This window comes from Papio anubis, chromosome 4 (assembly GCF_008728515.1).
Source record: "Papio anubis isolate 15944 chromosome 4, Panubis1.0, whole genome shotgun sequence".
NCBI classification, from domain to species: Eukaryota; Metazoa; Chordata; class Mammalia; order Primates; family Cercopithecidae; genus Papio; species Papio anubis.
Genome location: NC_044979.1, coordinates 56619934 through 56640168, shown reverse-complemented (window position 1 = coordinate 56640168; position 20235 = coordinate 56619934). Strand labels below are relative to the sequence as shown.

The 20235-nt window shown below is 37.9% G+C and overlaps 1 protein-coding gene across 1 annotated transcript in view; it reads right to left on the bottom strand.

Moving 5' to 3' along the window:
* RSBN1L (round spermatid basic protein 1 like) overlaps window positions 1–20235 on the bottom strand; it is a 101102-nt gene that overhangs the window by 5821 nt on the left and 75046 nt on the right. The window contains exons 4-6 of the mRNA XM_021936132.2: window positions 10218–10355; window positions 7704–7846; window positions 3122–3289 (exon numbers count right to left, since the gene is read on the bottom strand). Coding sequence (XP_021791824.2) covers window positions 3122–3289; window positions 7704–7846; window positions 10218–10355 — 449 coding nt within the window. The remainder of the gene's footprint in view (window positions 1–3121; window positions 3290–7703; window positions 7847–10217; window positions 10356–20235) is intronic.

Below are 20235 nucleotides of genomic sequence, written 5' to 3'. Positions count from 1 at the left end.
GAGGGAATAACTGGAAGTATACTATTGAAAGATTCTTACACATTACATAAAGAAGTCTAATATTATTTGAAGGTAGACTGTGGTAAGTTGACAACAATGAAATTTAAAAAAAAAAAAAAAAAAAAAAAACCACAGTGCTATAAGCTACTAACCAAATCATGGAGGTAAAATGGAATGCTTAAATATGACAAGAAAACGGGTAAAAAAGGAATAAAGAAGCAAATTGGAAAAAGCAAGAAGGTAAATTTAAAATCAAATTTACTAATATTTCTATTAAATATAAATAATCTAAATACTCCAATTAAAAGACAAAGATTGTCACTGGGTTAAAAAAAGTAAGACTCAACTATGTATCTATCTACATGTAACAATAATATAGACATAAGTTAAAAGAAAAAGCATGGGAAAAGATACAGCATGTAAATACAAATCATAAGAAGGCTGAATTGGCTGTATTAACAAAGTTTCAGGACAAGGAATATTACCAAGGATAAAAAGGGCAGTTTATAATGAAAAAATAGGTCAATTTATCAAGAATAACAATTCTAAATGTGTACTTGCCTAAGAACACAGCTTCAAACTATATGGAACAACCTTCAAAACACTATGCTAAGTGAAAGAAGCTAATCACAAAAGACCACGTTATGTGATTCCATTTATATTAGATGTTAAGAACCGACATATACCTACTGACAGAAAGTAAATTAGTGCTTGCCTAGGGCTGGGAGTATGGAGGATGGAGGATGGAGGATTGGGGAGGTGATGGCTAAAGGCTGTGGTTCCTTTGTGAGGTGAAGAAAATGTTCTATCATATGTTCTATCATTTTGGTGGTGGTTGCACAACTCTGTGAATATACTAAAAACTATTCAACTGTATGTACACTTTAAATGGGTGAATTGTATGGTATGTGATCATGGCTTAATAAAACTGTCACAAAAGAAAAAATAGAGCAAAAACTAGAAAAACTGACAGGAAAAAGACAAATCCAGTATTAAAGTTGCAAATTAACAAGTAGACAAAAATAAGTAAGACTATAAAAGACGTGAACCACATTCACTATCAACAAAGTTGACTTAATTGTTCTTAATTTATAGATGTGGTGGTGTGTGGCTATAGTCCTAGCTACTCAGGAGGCTGAGGCAAGAGGCTTGCTTCAGCCTAAGAGGTCAAGGCTGCTGTGAGCCATGATAGCACCACTGAACTATAGGCTGGGCAACAGAGTGAGGCCCTGTCTCTTGGGGGGGAAAAAAAAATTTAAATGGTTCTAATAAGCAAAATAGCATATTCCAACTCACATTTCATACCCAAACAATACTCGATTTTGGAAAACAAAAATCTAAGCAAGCAAAATTATTTTTTTTTGGTGGCGGGACAGAGTTTTGCTCTCGTCGCCCAAGCTGAAGTGCAGTGGCACCATCTCGGCTCACTGCACCCTCTGCCTTCTGGGTTCAAGCAATTCTCCTGCCTCAGCCTCCTCAGTAGCTAGGATTACAGGCACGTGCCACCATGCCCGCCTAATTTGTCTGTGTGTGTGTGTGTGTGTGTGTGTGTATTTTTAGCAGAGATGGGGTTTCACCACGTTGGTCAGGCTGGTCTTGAACTCCTGACCTCGTGATCTTCCCACCTCAGCCTCCCAAAGTGCTGGGATTACAGGTGTGAACCACGCCTGGCCCCAGCTAATTTTCGTTTTTTTTTTTTTTTTTTTTTGAGACAGAATCTTGCTCTATAGCCCAGGCTGGAGTGCAGTGGTGTGAGCTCGGCTCACTGCAAGCTCCGCCTCCTGGGTTCAGACTACTCTCCTGCCTCAGCTTCCCGAGTAGCTGGGACTACAGGTGCCTGCCACCACGCCCGGCTAATTTTTTCTATTTTTAGTAGAGACGGGGTTTCACCGTGTTAACCAGGATGGTCTTGATCTCCTGACCTCGCGATCCGCCCGCCTCGGCCTCCCAAAGTGCTGGGATTACAGGCGTGAGCCACCACGCCCGGCTTAATTTTCGTATGTTTAATAGAGATGAGGTTTCACCATGTTGTCCAGGCTGGTCTCGAACTCCTGATCTTAGGTGATCCACCCGCCTTGGCCTCCCAAAGTGCTGGAATTACAGGCGTGAGCCATCACACCCAGCCACAAAATTACAGTAACTTTGCTTTATATGTTTTATCCATTTAATAAATGGAAAGTAACAATGTATGAGATGACATCTCAAGTATATTTAAAAGAATAATCCATTTTTTAATCTGTCAAAATATTCAAAGTGAAACTTGTAAGCAAAGCTGGAAAAAAAAGAATATGGAAAAGCAAATACATAATAAAGAGAAACCAAACCTCAGAAAGGGTACAGAAAAGCAGGAGGAAGAGAAAACAGAACAGTGTGGAATCAGATTGAAATCAGTCTCTGCTGTACCATTTACTAACTATATGACTGTAAAAAAAAATTATTTGACAGCCCTGAGCCTCAGTTTCCTTATATGATAAATATGGAGCAAAACGTAGTTGAGAAAAATTAAATTAAATGACATTTGTAAACAGGCATACAGTATGCACCAGGTACGCCTTAGTTTTCCTTTTAATTTTTTTTCACATCTACGTCACTTAGAACATGAAATTAATTATTTCAGTTAACCCAAATGTTTAAACCTAGATTCTGGCAATTTATTTGTTTTTGTTTTTGTTTGAGACAGAGTCTTGCTCTGTCACCCAGGCTGGAGTGCAGTGGCACGATCTCGGCTCACTGCACCCTCAGCCTCCTGGGTTCAAGCGTTTCTCCTGCCTCAGCCTCTCGAGTAGCTGTGACTACAGGCGTGCACCACCATGCCTGGCTAATTTTTGTATTTTTAGTAGAGACAGGGTTTCACCATATTGGCCAGGCTGGTCTTGATCTCCTGACTTCGTGATCCACCCACCTCAGCCTCCCAAAGTGCTCGGATTACAGGTGTGAGCCACCCTGCCCAGCCAGATTCTAGCAATTTAAAATCTTTAGTACAATTATACAATTAAGATATCCAAATACAGGTAAAAAATGCAACTTTTTTCTCACAGTAAGGAGGAGTGACTAAGATTTTCCAAGAAAAATTGTAGAAGCCAAGAAATTCTTTGATTAAAATAGCAGTAGTTATACATACCACTCTCCACAGTGCACAGCCTTCAGCACTCCAACAGCGGCTGTAGTCTGTCGTTCAAAACCTTGTCCTATATGATCTGCATGAGCTCTTGTCCTGTCTTCAAAGAGCATCTCACGGGGCTCACTTGTTCGAGGTAGGTACTGAAGATTTTTTATTTCATTGGTAGTTCTGTTTTTTTAAAAAAGAAAATTACATTTATATAGTGACACTTAATTGCCATCAAACATTCAATAATCACATAATTCAGACAAAAAGATATTAAATCTGCTCTCAAATCAAATTCTATCTTTAAAATGAACAAGAACAAACAAAAACACACATACAATACCCTCATTTTTCTAATATACCTTCATAAAATTAACAGTTGTAAGGAAATACACGGATAAAAAATTAAATTACAAACGGTGTTGTTTACCTAAGTTTCCCTATACACAGAATCTTTACCTGGGGCTTTGGTACCATGCCCCCACTCAAATCTCTTGGGTATTTACACAAGATAGATAGATATATATCTGAAACAAACAGGTAACTTTTAAAAATGCATTAATTCAATATTAATAAGACACATACTATGTGCTAGGTACTATCTAGGAACTGGGGCCAGTGAATGAGACAATAGCAAATAAGACAGAAGAGGACCCTACTCTCGTGGGAGTTTATCGTCTGTCTAGTGAGGGAAGGATCAAAGAAATAGATTTAGCAATAAAACACCCAGCAATAAGTGCTTCCACAAAATATACATGGTTTATTGGAAGTAGAAAGGAAAACCTTAGCTCTGTCTTGGAAGACAGCCATTTCCCACTGGCCCTGTCCTCTACCACTTTCCTTCTAGAATGCATATGCATACAGAAGTTGCTGCCTACTTAGCCTCACTCATTGCTGAAACCTCTCCAATTTTGCTGTAAGCAAGGAAAGGGTAAGAAGAATTTCTCTGGCTGAGATTCATCATTTTATGTATCTTCCTCTATGGTTTTTGTTTCTTCCAGATGCAACTCTGTATTACCCCCATAATTGTCTCCTCTCATTCTTGTCTGTCTTCCCAGGGCTCACTCTTCCTAACTGGTTCTCTACTTTCCCACCCTTAATCTCTATTATTTAACTACTCTGTGTGCACCCCTGCATTACAGTCTTATTACACATACACATAAAATGATTTTTTTTTTTTGGCTCTTCGTGATTAATGTTCTACATGTGTCAGAATGCCAGATGGTGTTGCTTCCTCTGGAAACCTAACAGGTTCTCAAACCCACAAATTTAGTTGCATAAATACCACGTTCTAATGAATTAAGACTATGTAGCACTTGGCACAATGCCTGACACTGTTTTTGTTAAACTATTATCGCATATACGGTGGCTTGTATACCCTGAGGTGAACGGAAGTTCCTCAAGGTAGTGTTGAACCCCTTTAAATTACATCTAAAAGTTTGTATTTATCTGTATTGTTCTGAGAAAAGACTTTCAGATTCTCAAAATGATCCATACATTAAAAAAAAAAAAAAAATTAAGAATCACTGAGGGGGCCGGTCACAGTGGCTCACGCTTGTAATCCTAGCACTTTGGGAGGCCGAGGCAGGTGGATCACCTGAGGTTAGGAGTTTGAGACCAGCCTGGCCAAAACGACGAAATCCTGTCTCTATTAAAAATACAAAAATGAGCAGGGTATGGTGGTGCACGCCTATAATCCCAGCTACTCAGGAGGCTGAGGCAGGAGAATCACTTGAACCGCGGAGGCAGAGGTTGCAGTGAGCTGAGATTATACCACTGCACTCCAGCCTGGGTGACAGAGCTAGACTCCGCCTCAAAAAAGAAAAAAAAAAAAAGAATCACTGAGGAACACATCAGTTTTACCATTTACTACTAACTTATAAATTAACCTGTAAACTTTTATTCATCCAATAAATATTAAGCACCAGACACTGTGTTTAGGTGTTAGAGACACATTAGTAACAAACCCAATAAAGTCCCTGCCATCATGCAACCCAGAGTTTACTCAATGACTTTTTCCCCATTTTCTTTTTAACTTAATAATCACTGTAACCAGTAAAACCACCTTTAGGTATCTAAAGAAAAAACTATAATCAGGACGGGCGCGGTGGCTCACACCTGTGCACTTCGGGAGGCTGAGGCGGGAGGATCATGAGGTCAAGAGATCAAGACCATCCTGGCCAACGTGGTGAAATCCCATCTCTACTAAAAATACAAGAATTAGCTGGGTGTGGTGGCACGTGCCTGTAGTCCCAGCTACTCGGGAGGCGGAGGCAGGAGAATCTCATGAACCCGGGACGCGGAGGTTGCAGTGAGGCTAGACTGTGCCACTGCACTCTAGCCTGGTGAACAAGACTCAGTCTCAAAAACAAAAACAAAAAAGGCTATAATCTCTCCTAGCATCATCTCCATCCATTCCAACTGACGTTACCCTAATGTACAAATGTACATTTTCTCCACACTTTTCTCTGTGCTCACATAAATACACAATCACACATAGGAGGATTCTGTTATTTATTTCTTTGGATAAAGACAAAATCATACTAGATACATTACACTACATTTGGCTGTTTTCAAGTGTCATGAATATCCATCTAGATCAAGACATTTTTTAAAACTTTAACTATTTTGCCTTTTTTTTTTTTTTTTTTTAAGAGACAGGGTCTGGTTCTGTCACCCAGGCTGGAGTGCAGTGATGTACTCATAACTTACTGCAGCCTCAAACTCTTGGGCTCAAGGAGTCCTTGACTCAGCCTTCCAAGTAGCTAGGGCTACAGACATGTGCCACCACACTGGCTAAATTTTTTTTATTTTTTTATTTTGTAGAGGCAGCATCTCACTATGTTGCTCATGCTGGTCCTGAACTCTTGGGATTCAAGTTATCCTCCCACCTTGGCCTCCCAAAGTGCTAGGATTACATAAAAGAGCCACTGCACCTGGCTTATTTCACTATACTCTCTCTTTCTGAAACACAGTCTCGCTCTATCGGCCAGGCTGGAGTGCAGTGACTCGATCTGGGCTCACTGCAACCTTTATCTCCCAGGCTCAAGCAATTCTCTTGCCTCAGCCTCCTGAGTAGCTGGGATTACAGGCATGTCCCACCACGCTGAGATAATTTTTGTATTTTTAGTAGAGACGGGGTTTCCTCATGTTGGCCAGGCTGATCTCGAACTCCTGACCTCAGGCAAGAGGTCAAGAGATCAAGACCATCCTGGCCAACATGGTAAAACCCCTATCCCCCCACCTCAGCCTCCCAAAGTGCTGGGATTACAGGCGTGAGCCACTGCACCTGGCCTCACTCTACTCTTTAATAAGAATGTATGAAACCTATTCAACCATTCCCCTGTTGACAGTCATTCGGACCCTTTTAAAACGTTTTTCTTACCACAAATTTATTTACTTTTCGTGTTTTTATTTCTTGGGATAGATTCCCAAAAGTAGGAGTGCTAGATCAAAGAGTTTTATGTTAAATTTTATGATCTATTGCTGGATTACTTTCACAAAATTACAGCAGCTCATCCTCCAGTCAACAATATATAAAAAATTGTTTCTTCACATACCTACCAGCCTATAATATTATTGCTATATTAATAATTTTTGCCAATATAATGAATAAAAATATCTCATAGTTCTTTTAAAATAAACTTAACTGCCTGAGGTCTATTTTTCTACTCGGTTGTTTACACTTGAGAATGAATGCTCTTTGGACGTTAACTTTAGTCTGTCATGAGTTCCGAATGTTTTAGTCCAGTCTATCATAATTTTGAACTTCACTGTTGATGTCACTTCCCTCCCAAATACTATTGTCACTGCATTGTTTGGTCTTGCTTAGGAAGGTCTCCTCCAGGCTTAAACAATTTTATTCTAATATTTTAACTGTTTTATCTGTGATGCTTAATTCTCTAATTTACTTCTTGTATAAGGTAGGGGCTCTGCCGCCTTTGTTTTTATGAGAGCCAAATATGCCAGCATTATTCATTAAATACATCTTCCTCTTCCCACCTATCTCATATATTAAGTTCCCAATATACTTAGATCTATTTCTGGACTCTTATTCCAATGATCTATTTGAACTTTATAGTAACTTTTAATATCCTGTATCATAAGCTCCCCCTCACTTATCTTCTCTTTCACTGAAAAATTTACTTCCTTATGAATTTTAAAATCATTTTATCCAGGAATGGAAGTGTGAGTCCAATTGAAATGTAAAAAAATTTAAAGAACTATTATTTTTATCCAATCCAGAACACAGTAAGGCTTTCCATTTGTTCTGATCTTATTTTATATCCTCCACAAAATGTTTTAGTCTTTTTAGCACAGGTTCTGAATATTATTAAATTTATTCCAAAATAGTTTATATTTTATGACATTTTTTCCATTCATCATTACGATTTCTTGTCATTTGCCTACATTTCTCATGCCCTATTTACATTTTAGGTTTTATAACAAATTACATTAGCATGTATCACTATTTTTAAATTTATATCCCAATTATGGTCTAAACTTTGCCTTCCTTCTTCCTCCAATTTTGAACTAACATACACACCCCAACATACAAACACTCATCTCCTCCAATAAAAATGTGTATACAACATACCTTTTCCTTTTGAAAGGTGACTTTGGCATATCAGCCACAGGGATCATTTGTTCTCCTGGACGAACCCACATGATGGGACCATCATCACTATCTTTTCGACTCTGTAATTTTAGACTAGATAGCGTCCCCCATGGCAGTGTACACTGGAGACAAATAATTATGTAGATTGCAATTATTTTCAAAATGTATCTTCAAGTGTATGTTAATAATAACATTGTTCCCCTGACAAACACACTTTCATTCACAGCTTTGTACTTAAGCACTTGAAATACATATTGAATATATCCCTATATATTGATATACTTTGCTTCAAAAAATTGTTTCAAACACACCAAGAAAATAATTATGCTTGGATGGTTCTGTCCCCCTACCCTGCTAGAGGTATGATTCACCTCTAGCAGAAAGAAAAGAAAGAGAAAGAAAAGAAAGAGAAAGGAAAAAAGAGGAAAGAAAGAAAGAAAGAAAGAAAGAAAGAAAGAAAGAAAGAAAGAAAAAGAAAGAAAGAAAGAAAGAAAGAGAAAAGAGACAGAGGGGAACGGGAAGAGAAAAGAGAAGAAGGTGGCCAGGCACAGTGGCTCACGCCTGTAATCCCAACACTTTGGGAGGCTGAGGCAGGCAGATCACCTGAGCTCAGGAGTTTGAGACCAGCCTGGGCAACACGGCGAAACCCATCTCAAGTAAAAACACAAACAATTAGCGGATCATGGTAGTGTCTGTAATCCCAGCTACTCGAAAGGCTGAGGCATGAGAATCACTTAAACCTGGGAGGCAGAGGTTGCAGTGAGCCGAGATCACATGACTGCACTCCAGCCTGGATGGTCTCAAACCAAAAAAAAAAGAGAGACAGAGAGAAGAAGGAAGGAAACTGAGGGCCACTGTCCATCGAATGTTGAGAAAAAAAATTTTTTTTTAAATTCACCACACACCCCCTTTTCAAAAAGGATTGTCAAATTTCTGTAGAAACAATGCATTTAGGTTGGGTGCAGGTAGCTCACGTCTATAATCCCAGCACTTTGGGAGGCTGAAGCAGGAAGACTGCTTGAGCCCAGGACTTCAAAACTAGCCTGGGCAACATAGCAGGACCTGTCAAAGGAAAGGAAGGGAAAGGGGAAGGGAAAGGAAAAAGGAAGGGGGAAGGGGAAGGGGAAGCAGAAGCGGAAGGAAAAGAGAAATAATGCATTTAGTTCATGTACTTTGAAAATTAAATTTGAAGCAACCATTTAAATAATATTTGGTAATTTTTAAATATAATTCAATAATAAATGCAACCTAATTCCATTATGTAACTACTAGAGAGAAGTAGAAAAAGAACAAAAAGTTTAAAAGGAAAAGAGAAAAAGGAATGGAACAAGGTTAAAGAGAAAGGGAAGAAAAAGATACATGCACATACAGGGTAAAAACAAGCAAACAGAAGTAATAAAAGAAAAGATGTCCTATAGATTATGTGGTGAGTATTAGAAATCTTGTCACATTCCACAGCTTACCTGGACTCTGAATTTCAGTGCAGGTTTGCACTGACCTTTGAGTTACTGATTAAATAATTAACCTAACTACACAGCTCAGAGATTCCTCTCTCAGTGGGATAGCCCCAGCAGCTCACAAGAAATATTTTCTGAAAATGAAGAGGCTTTAAAAAAAAAAAAAAAAAGGAATCTGGCTACAAATTATTTAAAGGGGCCTGTGGGGGTGGGCACAGGGGCTCACACTTGTAATCCCAGCACTTTGGGAGGCCAAGACAGGAGGATCACTTGAGCCCAAGAGTTCGAGACCAGTCTCAGCAACGTGGTGAAACCCCATTTCCACAAAAAATACAAAAGTTAGCTGGGCATGGTGGCATGTACCTGTAGTCCCAGGTACTTGGGAGGCTGAGGTGGGAGGATCATCTGAGCCCACGGAGGTCAGGGCTCCACATTACACCACTATACTCCAGCCAGGACACACAGTGAGACTGTCTCAAAAAAATAAATAAAATAAAGGGGACTTTGGCTACATTGTCTAAACATGTTATTTTATGGATGATGAAACTGAAGCCCAGAAAGTTTAAATGGCTTTCCCAACCCAGACAGGTACAGCCAAGGCTAAAATATGGATGTGTAATTTCCCAGGCCAGTTTTCCACAATGGTAAACTGCCATTCCTTTGTCTTAAACATTTGTAGTAGAATCTTTCCTGTACTTCTTAAATCCTTTAGTATTTAGTTTATAAAGAGCTGATAAACACATGGAACCTAAATTCCTAAAGTGTTAACAGGTGTTATTTCATGGCCCACCACTTAGCTTTGCCATTACAATCAGGACCTGAGATGTCACATGTACACACAAGAATTATGTGAGTTTCCCATCTCTTGCTCTCCTTCCCTCCAGTTCAAATAAACCAAAATGTTTCCATTTCTGAAACAGCCATTCATTTATAGTGCATGTAGCATGAAAGAAACACTCACAATTTAGATTACTCATATTGGTTTTTCTTGCCTTTTTAAACAAAAACTCTAATCCCAGGACAGATTATCTCTTACTTTTAAAAATGGTGACTCTTCCAACATGTCAAGGAACTCAGGGAAATAATCTCCTACTTCTTCATCAACTGCTCCCACCAAGCTTATTTGTCGCATTGGGCCAGCTCTGTAAGTACCATGAGAATACGTTCTTTTTACCTGAAGAATATGGATTTAATTAAAAGTTAAATACATTATTTTTACCTGAAGAAAATAGATTTAATTAAAAGTTACACATAATGCTTGCTATCATTTTGTAACAATAAATTTTTATCTCAGAATATTATATCATAAGGAGGCAAGCAAAACAAAACTTTACGAACAGTAACAGATAAGGCATTTTAAAAATAAAACTTGCACTAAATCAAGCTATTTTACTTTCTCTATTCCTACACACTGCTTATGAAAACACAGTTAAGACAAATAAGCATTAATTCTAGACAACTAACATCTCCTTAGAACAGAGGAACTCATTATCTGAATATTCAAAAGTTGGTGTATTTTTCAAAGTTGGCTGCATTTTTCTAAAGTAAAATGAGGTTCATATCTTTTCATCAAAATTTTCCAAAGTAGACCCTCTGAAAACATTAATCATCACCAGTGGCTTATATGTCTAAAAGGCCACCAGCGATGCTCTTCTTTTTTGATCTTACAATATTAACTAGAAACCAGTTTATATATCTATTATTAACTCTGATGAGAAACTACTAGAAATTAAGAATTACGGCCAGGCGCAGTGGCTCACGCCTGTAATCCCAGCACTTTGGGAGCCCAAGGCGGGCAGACCACAAGGTCAGGAGATCAAGACTATCCTGGCTAACACAGTGAAACCCCATCTCCACTAAAAATACAAAAAAATTAGCCGGGTGTGGTGGCAGGCGCCTGTAGTCCCAGCTATTTGGGAGACTGAGGCAGGAGAATGGTGTGAATCTGGGAGGTGGGGCTTGCACTGAGCCGAGATCGTGCCACTGCACTCCAGCCTGGGCGACAGAGCAAGACTCTGTGGGGGGGGGCGGGGGCGGCGGGGAGGGGAAGGGGGGGGGGGAGGTTAAGAATCAGGAATCCTAAGATCCAAATCTGCCTTTGCTATCTACCAGCTACATGACCTTCAGAAATTATTTACGTTCCTTGAGCTTTGATTTCCTTAACTGGAATGTTTTACAGCAGATTGCTGAAGAAAACTTGATAATGATATAAACTCACCCGCCATATTGCTAGTAAATGGGTGGCATTCAAAGAGCCAAAACAAAGCCATCTGAACCTCAAGATTCACTGGTAATGACATTTTTTGCCAGCATATTTAAATCCTGACAAAGAAACCTACGTGTTTTCATATACTAACACTAGTAAACAACTTGAGTCTGTCTTCAAGCAAAACAACTCCTTTTGATAACCAAATTATAAGCAAAATTGTAATTGTCTCTTTCTCAGGATTAGCCTTTGTGGACACCAAATTTAGGAGACCAATTTGTCCCAGTTTGCCCAGGACTATCAGTCTTAAAACTGAAAGTCTTGGTATTTCAGGCAAACATGGATGGTCAACTTTTATCACATCACAGACACAGATTATAAAAGATAGTCACATCAAAAGTTGAATCGTTACAATCACAGCTGGTCAGAGTATCACAATATAACAAAGTAAATCCAACCCATATGTTTTCAAAACAAAATCATTTAAGACAGAGAATCTCATTTGTTATTATAATCAGCAAAGCAGTTTAATGACGTTAATTCTTTAATAAATTCACCAGATATCCAAGCTTAAGTTTTCCTAAACTTACAAATTGACTTATCAGAACTACAAACCATTCCTACAAGTTAGAAAATTAGGGGCCTGTAATCCCAGCACTTTGAGAGGCAGGAGGATATCTTCAGCCTGGCAGGTCCAGGCTGCAGTGAGCTGTGATCATGCTACTGCACTCCAGCCTGGACAACAGAGCGAGATCCTGTCTCAAAAAAAAAACAAAAAACAAAAAAAAGAACAGTTGGAGCTTGTGCCCCCATTGTGTACTCATTGTCTCACCTTTTTCCTGTCTCCTAAAAATTCCTATCATCTCCTATATCAAGAGAGCTAAAAGTTAAAGCCTAACTCTACAACAGTCTTCAGACTCTAGATGTTTAGATGCATTAATAGCAACACAGTAAGAAATCCAGTCTATGCATCTCTATAACACAGTCTAACAAAGAGGCTAAGGGTATCAATCTGAACTCTAGCACATTTACCAGAATATAACACATCAAGTCTGTTAAGTGATTCTGAGATTCTGAGTTTTGTATCTGCAAATGACCATAAGGAGTTTTGAGAGACAATAGCAATAGCCATTTAGAAAGTGAAATCAGGCCGGGCGCGGTGGCTCAAGCCTGTAATCCCAGCACTTTGGGAGGCCGAGGCGGGCGGATCACGAGGTCAGTAGATCGAGACCATCCTGGCTAACATGGTGAAACCCCGTCTCTACTAAAAAAAAAAATACAAAAAACTAGCTGGGCGAGGTGGCGGGCGCCTGTAGTCCCAGCTACTCGGGAGGCTGAGGCAGGAGAATGGCGGGAACCCGGGAGGCGGAGCTTGCAGTGAGCTGAGATCCGGCCACTGCACTCCAGCCCGGGTGACAGAGCGAGACTCCGTCTCAAAAAATAAAAATAAAAAATAAAAATAGAAAGTGAAATCAAACAACTGATATTGTAAAACACAAATTTTCCAAGTGCTTTGAAATATATCTAAAAAGTCAAATTAGAGTTAGGGGTGGTGGCACGAAACTGTAATCCCAGCTACCCAGAAGGCAGAGGCAAGAGGATCACTTGAGCCCAGGAGTTCAAGATCAGCCTGAGCAACACAGAGAGACCAAAAAAAAAAAAAGTCAAATTATATATATTTCCACTTCACACAAATAAGTACATTCTCTGTGCATAAATTTCCTTATCTTGTTTAGATACCTAAAACATTTAGTTCTAACAAAGCCAGAATCAAGTCCCTGCCACTGACTTGGTTCGTCCTACTACATCACAGCACCAACAACGATCAGCTAAATAATTGGGGCAGTTTATCTTGTGGAGAGGGGATGACTGTTAGGAAAGAATTTTCATTACGTGAATTCTTCTAAAATACGAAGCACAACTAAACTTTCCATTTGTCTAGTAGTTTTAAAAAGTCACACTATACATGAAATAAAACCAAAAAACTATAACATCATTAAACTATAGAGAGTAGAAGATAAATATAATAATCAGAAAACCAGAACTAACTGTTAACACAGTCCTTTAACACAGTAGTGTAAAATCTATGTATTTAAATGTGAGTAAAAACATGTATCACTGAGTAACAGGAAAAAAAAATGGGTAAAACTTGAGTGGTAATATTACAGACAAATCATATGTTGTGTCATGACTCAAGAACTTTATCTACTAATTTTGTTTTGACCAGATGTTGCTATTTCAGGTTAGAATAATTATTTCATTGATTGAAGAAGTATTACCGACCTAGCCATCTCATTTCAAATTACACATTTACATTAATTTCCAAGTTTACAAATATTGCTTTTTATTTCAAAATAAAACACGTCCAAATTAGTATAGACCTAAACATTAAAATTTTTTAACATAAAAGACTGAATAGGCCTGGCGCGGTGGCTCAAGCCTGTAATCCCAGCACTTTGGGAGGCCGAGACGGGCGGATCACGAGGTCAGGAGATCGAGACCATCCTGGCTAACACGGTGAAACCCCGTCTCTACTAAAAAATACAAAAAACTAGCCGGGCAAGGTGGCGGGCGCCTGTAGTCCCAGCTACTCGGGAGGCTGAGGCAGGAGAATGGCGTAAACCCGGGAGGCGGAGCTTGCAGTGAGCCAAGATCAGGCCACTGCACTCCAGCCTGGGCAACAGAGCGAGATTCCGTCTCAAAAAAAAAAAGACTGAATAAATGAAAAAGTGATTTTTACCCCTATTATCTGTGTACTTTGGGCACTACCTAAGAAGAGGCTTTATCTTTTGTTGATTAAGTATGGTCCTATTAAAATTCATAACTATTTCAAAGGATTTTTTAGAGACCCTGAATTTTTAAAGTAATACAGACTCTACTCAGATTATATTGCTAATTATCTTAATTGAATTTTTAGTTAGTTCTTCCCATCTCATGCCAAAATACATATAAAACATATAGATATGTAAAATTCACTTTCACACATAACTTACTATAACAAAAGTATAAGTCTCTCTCTTTTAACCAGAATGTACAAAAACCGTGAGGCAGATCCCATTTGCCCACTAATAAAACCAAAAATAAATTCTATAGGAAATTGCCCTTTATAAAAACTGCTTAGCTATCACATGTTTAAAACAAACAGCAATGATCTTCCAAAACATTTATTATCCAATAGTAAAGATAAAAATATGATCACCCACCTGAATAAACATAAACCAAATTTTAAAAATTAAATTGAAGTCATCAAAATCTTAATCTGTAAAAGTATTAAATTTTAAAATACACTGTAATTTAACTTTTAATTATATATCATTTCATATAAATTTCTAGTTTAATAACACAATATTTCAAATCCATCAGTTGTAACCATTAACTTAAATGTTACAAACATGGCAAGTTACACATAGCATTTCCAATTTAAAAAGCATATACTGCTTGATAAAATAAATGATGGTACTTACACTGTTAAAACGTAAGAATAAAATCCACATGCTTTTCACAAAAATGTAAATAATTCCTGATTTTGGTGACACCTCTTTTGTTGCAAAACTATATACCAAATATCCACAATTCACCTATTACATAGGATAAAATTATATCTACAATATCACACACAAAAAATCAAGCCTCAATTCTCTAAAAATCACCTATCCAGACTATGCCAGACTGCGAAGAATTCAACGGCAGTGAGGCGGGAGAGGTAACAGATAAGTATTAGAAGAATCTCTAAATAATCAAAGTAAATGTCACAAAGACCATGGCTCATAAAATGTCCTCTTCTTACATATCCATTCCTGTATTAGGCACAATTATAACTACTCTCTAAAATAATAAAGGACAAGAAACCACAAATTTAGAAGGGGAAGGAGGAGAAAAGGGTAAGCACAGCTGCAGCTGCCCTAAGACATCAGTATTGTATCATAATGACAAACCAATACTGAAAATAAAGTTGCATTATGTTGCATATGTTCGGCAATGAAGGTATTTTTATAGAACCTTGGTACTTAAAACGTTTCCACTAACTAAAAAAATCACTTCTCTGGAAAATCTCACATCCTGATGACGCTTAATGTGAGCTTACTATATTTGCTTTTATTCACTTCAGTAAACATTAATCAAACCAGTTTTCTGATGCAGTTAAAAAATTAACCTGAAAAAAGCCAAAACATGTCACTGCTTTAAAATATAGGCCAGGCACAGTGGCTCACACCTGTAATCCCAGCATTTTGGGAGGTCAAGGCGGGAGGATCACTTAAGATCAGGAGTTTGAGATCAGCCTGGCCAACATGACAAAACCCTGTCTCTACTAAAAACACAAAAATTAGCCAGGCATGGTGGCGGGTGCCTGTAATCCCAGCTACTCAGGAGGCTGAAGCACAAGAATGCTTGAACCCAGGAGGCGGAGATTGTAGCGAGCCGAGATTGCACCACTGCACTCCAGTCTGGGTGACAAAAGTGAGACTCAGTCTCAAAAAATAAATTAACTAAATAAAAAATGATAATAAAATATATTTGCTTTCTAAAAAAAGAAATGCACTGAATTAAAAAGATACATACAGTTCCTCTTGATTTAGGTATATAGATGTGTCAAAAAGAACACAATAAAAGACAGGCATGATAATTATATATTTGTGGGAAAGCTTGTATTTAAATAGTGGCCTTCAGAAGAAATATAACATATTTAATCTAAATCTCCTCCCCCTCCCCACAAAACCCCACGACCAACATGGCCACATTATCACTTTTCCACTTGTATATTCTCTATAAATATTATGAAGGGAAAGAAGAAAGTAGAAGTAGGAGACCTATTGTACCCATTGCCAGTAAGTGTCAATACCAAAATCTGAGAAGCTTTGGTTAACAGAAAATTAAACAATTGTTTAAACTAATATTCTACTTATACAATGTAATTTAAAAAAAAAAAAAAAAATCTTAGGATTCTGAGATTGGCTTGCTACAAAGGGAAAAAAGTAGCCTATTCTTAACAGGAAATACATTGCCAAAAACAAATCTATAAGATGTTTTACTTATTACTGTTTTCTCTTACGTAAATTATGAAAACTGTTGCAATCAGGAAAAGGCAAATATAGTAATAATAAGCAATTTTTTAAAAAACTCCAAAGAACAACTCACTTGCAAACAACCTGCTGTTTCCCAAAACATGTTCCCTGAAGAGAGAGCTCTACAGTCCACTAAGTCTGGAAAACCCTTCTTGTTTAGGAGGCTCACCACACACACTGGCTATAAGTTTCTGAGAAGTCTCAATGCAAACAAGTATTACTTATTTGGTCCAGCATTACACTATTTTGGACTTCAAAACCTGTTTTTTTGTAGTTGTTTTAGTATACCTATCAACATTCCAAGATAGTAAAAGTTCCTCAGAATACTTTCATAGTGATCCACAATAAATATAGAAGATAGATATTTTTACCTTGTATCAGCACAATGTGAAGAAAATATAAAAATAGGATCATTATTAGAGCCAAAGAATTGAGGGGGTGGGAGCAGAAGCTGTTGATTCAATTCTGCTGAGGATTTTTTTTTAGCGTGTGGGGAGGAGAGTCCCTTATTTTTAAAAACAAGGCCTGCTCAGAACATTCTGAGGCAATCTAAAAATGACATAAATGACTGTGCCACAAGGGGGAGCCATTATCCACCACATCTGGCAGATAGTTTCTAATTAAAATAGGGAATATTTAATCAACGTTTTATTTCAAAAATACCCATATAACTGCAACCAAAATAAGAACGAAAGTATTATCCACTTTAAAATTAGTAAAATAAAGGGGTAAAGCTTTTTTTATTATTATTAGAGCATCTCATCTGGTCCCTGACATGGTATTTTGTATAGATCAGTTCATAAGTATTTGAGGAGGCTGGGGCAGGCACAATTGGTCAAAATGAAAATTTAGTACAAAGGCAAGCAACGTTTCAAAGATGAAACATCAAATTGCTTTTACTAGCCTAACAGTGAATGACTCCAGCATGAATTCAACAAATGCTAGTGTTCTGCCCCAATTCTATAGTGAAGCAGGTCTAACAGTCAGATCAGATTTAGTAAGTTTCATTATTAAAATAATAGACTTTTAAGCATCAGTTAACACATTGATGTAAGTTGCCTGAGAAAAAACTTAGAACCAGAATAAAATTAAAATAAGATTTAGAGTTTGGAAGTGGACGAAGGGTGGTTAGACAATGACTGCTTCAGTTTTCACATTCTCACAGTTCTTAGTACAGGGTTCCAGAGTATGTGCACTGATTAAAGACAGTGACAAGACAGAAATCTAATTTCTTTATTGACAGAGAAAACTGCTATTTTATTCGCCTTTTTCTATCCCTACGGTAGAACTCAGGAGCACAATAAATGTCTGAGTGAATATTTGAACGAAATACAGATGGTAGAAAACCTAAAACGATAGATTGCTTAGAATGGTTTTCAAGAATTATAAGGGAAATGAACTCACAGTACAAAAATTTTATAATTACTATACTTAAATTATGTTTGTAGCCAATCATTTTTTTATCTGTCAATTTAAATCTTATGGGTCTTTTTTATCTCTCTTGATGTCAAATTTTATAGTCTTTTTAAATAAATCCATTTAATTAAAATGTTAAAAAAAAAAAAAAAAGAAAACCTAAAATGAACATGGTCAATTGCAAATGGCCACAAATTCTTCCCAGGCCTATATGCTCACTCCTGTGCAACGTGACTGTGCCACTCCCGTCATCAAGAAGTGGAGTCTATTAATGGGCACGCACAAAAAAAGAATAAGGCCTACAATTTCATTGCACAACAGGGTGACTACAGTCAGTAATAACTTAATTGTACATTTTAACTAAAAGAGTGTTGTTAACTGGGTTGTTTGTAACACAAAGGATAAATGTTTGTGGAAATGGACACCGCATTCTCCATGATGCACGTATTTCATATTGCATGTTTGTATCAAGATATCTTATGTACTCCATAAATATATACATCTACTATGTACCAACAAATATTAAAAATTTAAAAAATTTTTTAAATAGGCCGAGCACTTTGGGAGGCCAAGGTGGCACATGCCTAATCCCAGCTTTCAGGTGACTGAGGCACGAGAATCACTTAAACCTGGAAAGCTGCAATAAGCCGAGATCATGCCACTGCATTCCATCCTGGACAACAGAGTGAAACTCTGTCATACACACAAAAAAATAAAGCAAAATGAATAAATAACCTAAAAGAAGTGGAGTCTATTTTTCCACACGAATCTGGGTTTCACCATGTGACTTCCCTTTGTCAACAGGACATTAGCAAACACAACACAAGCAGAAGCTTGTACACTGGGGCTTACCCTCTTTTTACTCAATGGAACCCTGCAACCACCACCATGTAAATAAGCCCAGGCTAACCTGCTGGATGATGAGAGAAACGTGGCCATCAACGCAGCTGACATGCATCAACCACCAACCATATAAGTGAGGTGTGCCAAGATGCAACTGGTCTGCCAATCATCAGATGTAAGAATGAAGCCATAGAGCCCCAGCTAAGTTAGCAGAGACCAAAAGAATTGTCCAGCAAGCCCAAAGAATTGTGAGAAATGAAACCTTTTTTCAGTTCACTAAGCTTTGAGACTTCTGTTTATACATTTAATACAGCAAAAGCTAACAGATATGGACAGGTTACAAACTTTGGGAAAAGTCCATACATGTTTCTATTCTCAAATAGACTTTCATGATACAGTTTCATATTATATCACTAACCTCAGGGCCACAGCATTAGAGAAATGACATGACCTGTTAAAATATATATAATGCCACACGGTCTTCAAACCTTTCAGGCAACCTGCAAGGATACAGATGAAGATGGAAAACAGAATTATACAAGTAAAAAGAATTCCAAAACCAAAGACGAAAGAACAGGGATGTTTTAATCCTTTGTCAGTGTTACGTACATGTGTTTAATAAAGTTGAACAGATGCTAAAATGAGTATTTGTGAAAGCTACAAAGTACTATTACAAAGATAAACACTATCACTACAAAAATCACAGAAACAGCTACATAATTTGTCATCTTTTAGTTTCTACAGAATTTAAAGCAAATTATTTTGGTTGTCCTGATTGTAATTTAAGAACAATAACTAAAACAGAAAACTAAGCTCATGAGGATACAAACTCAGCATGAACTTGGTTTGGGTTCTACAGCTAGTGGTGGTCAGGACCATCAGGTTGCACAACCTAGGGACAGCCATTTATATCACTGAATGGTTGCAGTGCACAGCTTCTACCATCATGTAAAACATAAAGCACATATAACATTACTATATATATTCTTTTATCAATTAAAAATGGTGTTAATTAATTACCTAGAGGATAGTATTCTCATGAATTTATTTTTTTTGAGACAGAGTCTCACTCTGTCATCCAGGCTAGAGGACAGTGGTGCAATCTCGGCTCACTGCACCCTCTGCCTACTAGATTCAACTGACTCTCCTGCCTCAGCCTCCCAAATAGCTGGGACTACGGCATCCACCACCACGCCCAGCTAATTTTTTGTATTTTTTTTATTAGAGACGGAGTTTCACCATATTGGCCAGGCTGGTCTGGAACTCCTGACCTTGTGATTCACCTGCCTCGGCCTCCCAAAGTGCTGGGATTACAGGCATGAGTCACCACACCCAGCCATGAATTTCTTTAATGCTGCTAAATGTATTTTCCAAACTATATTACATTCTAAAAAATAAGTGTCAGGCCGGGTGTGGTGGCTCATGCCTGTAAACCCAACACTTTGGGAGGCCGAGGCGGGTGGATCACCTGAGGTCAGGAGTCAAAGACCAGCCTGGCCAACACGGTGAAATCCCATCTCTACTGA